The sequence below is a fragment of the Poecilia reticulata genome, linkage group LG1 (assembly GCF_000633615.1).
Source record: "Poecilia reticulata strain Guanapo linkage group LG1, Guppy_female_1.0+MT, whole genome shotgun sequence".
NCBI classification, from domain to species: Eukaryota; Metazoa; Chordata; class Actinopteri; order Cyprinodontiformes; family Poeciliidae; genus Poecilia; species Poecilia reticulata.
In genome coordinates, this window is record NC_024331.1 from 27,221,805 (window position 1) to 27,224,898 (window position 3,094).

At 39.5% G+C, this 3,094-nt stretch overlaps 1 protein-coding gene across 3 annotated transcripts in view; it reads left to right on the plus strand.

Moving 5' to 3' along the window:
• myom2a (myomesin 2a) overlaps positions 1 to 3,094 on the plus strand; it is a 35,191-nt gene that overhangs the window by 11,675 nt on the left and 20,422 nt on the right. For 2 of the 3 annotated variants that reach the window (XM_008418486.1, XM_008418495.1), the window contains 4 exons: positions 316 to 477; positions 590 to 731; positions 1,476 to 1,675; positions 1,761 to 1,814. In XM_008418486.1, coding sequence (XP_008416708.1) covers positions 316 to 477; positions 590 to 731; positions 1,476 to 1,675; positions 1,761 to 1,814 — 558 coding nt within the window. Of the gene's footprint in view, positions 1 to 315; positions 478 to 589; positions 732 to 1,475; positions 1,688 to 1,760; positions 1,815 to 3,094 lie in introns of all 3 variants that reach the window. The other variant, XM_008418504.1, reaches the window with a different exon arrangement.

Here is a 3,094-nt window from a genome sequence, read left to right on the forward strand (position 1 = left end):
CATCCATCCATCCATCCATCCATCCATCCATCCATCCATCCATCCATCCATCCATCCATCCATCCATCCATCCATCAGTTAAACCATCCATCCATCCACAATTTCGTCTTTCCCCTTCATTCGTGTTCTGATCATTAATTAATTAATTAATTCATTCATTCATTCATTCAGTAGTTCATGTTTTGGTCATTCATTCATTCATTATTTTCGGTCATCCATTCATCCATCTATTCAGTAGTTTCGGCCATTCATCCATCCATTCATCCATCCATCCATTCATCCATTCACTCGTTCCTCCACCCTGCGTTTCCACAGACACGCTGCTGAAGCCCAGTAACCTGGTGGAGATGTCGGTGGGTGGCGGAGCGGCGACTCTGACTCTTCCTCAGCTGGCCAAAGACGATGAAGGACTCTACACCCTCCGGATCTTCACCAAGGACGGCACCGCTGAGCACAGCGCCTACCTGTTTGTCTCAGGTTAGACACTACATACGGTTAGCGTAGCTTTAGCTACGTCAAAGCTGTAGCGCCTGCCCTACACTGTCTAGCTGCAAGCTTCCTCTGGTCTCTGTTTTAATTTGCCTCCTAGATGCTCCTGCGGCTGTGAAAGGAGCTCCTGGAGCTCCGATGAGCGTCAAGGCGTATGACGTCAACTCGGACTACGTCCTGGTTGCCTGGAAACCCCCCAACACGGTTAACGAGGCACCAATCACCGGATACTTTGTGGATCGGTCAGTCAGGGACCTGAAGCACTGCAGGCTCTCTGTCAATAGACGTTAGCACTCCAGCATGCTAACTAAACATCTAGCTTCAAACAAGTTATTTAGATCAGAGACTTGAAGCTAAATATTTTGCTTGCTAACTAAGTGCATAGTTTCAATCTAAATATTTACTTTCCTATGTTTTACATTTAATTTGGAGCTAAATATTTAATTTGATTGTTTTAATTCTTTGTTTGAAGCTTAATATTTAGCTTGCTAACTAACTAAATGCTTTTAGCTCCCTAAGTAAATATTTAAAGCTAAGTACTTAACTTAGTTTATATATTATATATTAAAGAATAAAGCACATTTATATATTAAAGAATAAAGCACAGCAGAAAAATAAAAACCCATTTCTTTCTCCTATAACAATATTAATCCAAATTTTTACTGTTGATTTTTGACTTTAAAAATTACATTCCATAGTTCATTTCACATTTGTTGAATGCAGATGTTTTCATCACAATAAAATGTTTAAGTTATCTTTTATTTATTTTTTTAAGTTGCTCTGTGCTGCAGGTACTGCAGTTTTTGTGAATAAAATTATAAATAACTTTTAAAGCATTGTTGTATGGAGCTATTCCTAAAAAAAAACTTTGACCTCACCAACCTAAAGAAGATTTTGGATCTGTAGGTTTGCCGATGATGGTGAAAACCCATCAGTATTAACAGCCTTAATGTTTTTGCCATGTTGTCTCCTGTTCTGTTGCGTAGCTGTGAAGCTGGCACCGACACCTGGGTCCAGTGCAACCCGGCGCCGGTGAAGGTCTGCAAATTCCCGGTGAGCGGGCTCGGCGTCGGCCACTCCTACTACTTCAGAGTGAGAGCCGTGAACAGCGCAGGCATCAGCAGACCGTCACGCAAGTCTGGCAAAGTGACCGCCATCGACGCCGCGGAGAGTCAGCGCCTGCAAGGTACCGACGAAGGTAAATTCAGCGAACGGGGAAGGAAGACGTCAGCGGATCCTAATGGATGTTTTATCCTCCTTTCCAAAACCAGTGATAAAAATTGAAGGGAAATATGACATAGTGATCAAGGATGATGAACTGGAAGGTACAGTAGGTCACAAAGGCTGGTCTTTGTGCAGAGTTTTGCTCTCCTTTTCATCCTAGAATAATTCACACTTTCACCGAATACTAACCCATTCCCATTGTTCAACGCCGCCATGGAATAACCACCATAAAACAACATTTCTTCATATTTAAAATCAAACTGATGGGACTCTACGTTCTTTTTATCCTATCATCTGCGTACGTCGTGATCAGCAAAAGCAACAGGGTTTGAAAAATGCCTCAGGCTTGGACTGATAACAGTAGCAAAGTTTAAAGTTGTGCTTTGTTTTACAGCCATTTTCTCCTGGTCTTGAGCTGTTTTATCTCCTTTAAGGAACTGCTTTCCAAAACTTTGCCTTTTTATTTGCCTGTTTTCTAGCCTGTAGACCCAAATATAACCATAACTACAGGGGAGTCTGGAGTAAGATGAGACATTTAGCTTGATCGCTAAATATAGGATATTGTGAAATATGATCTGACTGTTCTTTCAAACAGTCAGATCAAATGTAAACATAACTGTTTCAATAATGTAGCATGTCCAAAAAAGTTTTCCCGTGGCTCATCTTATCCCAAAGTTACCTTTTCGACTTTATCTTTTTGTCTTCAGCTGAAATGTTTATCTTCAGTTTGTACATAGCACAACTGACACATAAAACTAATTTAAATCTAATATGGTCTAAACACAATTATGAAACTTATGATAGATAAGTTTTAATTTAAAGAGTGGAAAACCTTTTATTAAGAAATAAAGGTGTAACCACTTTACCCCATGAGGTTCTTGCCTTCACAAACTTCATCAAATGATCCTTCCTCCTAACTATTTGGTCACATGATCAAAGTTTTTTACTGTTTCCTAGCAACAGGAAGTTTTTCAACTTACTCCAGACTCCCCTACTGAATTTAAATATACAGTGTGTAGAAAGAGAACCAATTAAAAATAGAGATGTGAGGATATCTCAGAGGACGGTGAAGCGGACCAGCACCGCTGTGGGTTCAAGACGCAACATAATGGAGTCAGAGTCGGGTCATAAATTTAATAATTAGACTCGAATAGATAGATAAACTTCATAGAGTCTGATTCACGAGTGTGTTTATACTTTTATATAACAGTTTGAATGGATCAATGAGTCACCTGCAAACGTGTGGAAGTTGTACAAGATGAATCAGATGTTGAGTTGTAGCTTACTAGATAGATAGATAGATAGATAGATAGATAGATAGATAGATAGATAGATAGATAGATAGATAGATAGATAGATAGATAGATAGATAGATAGATAG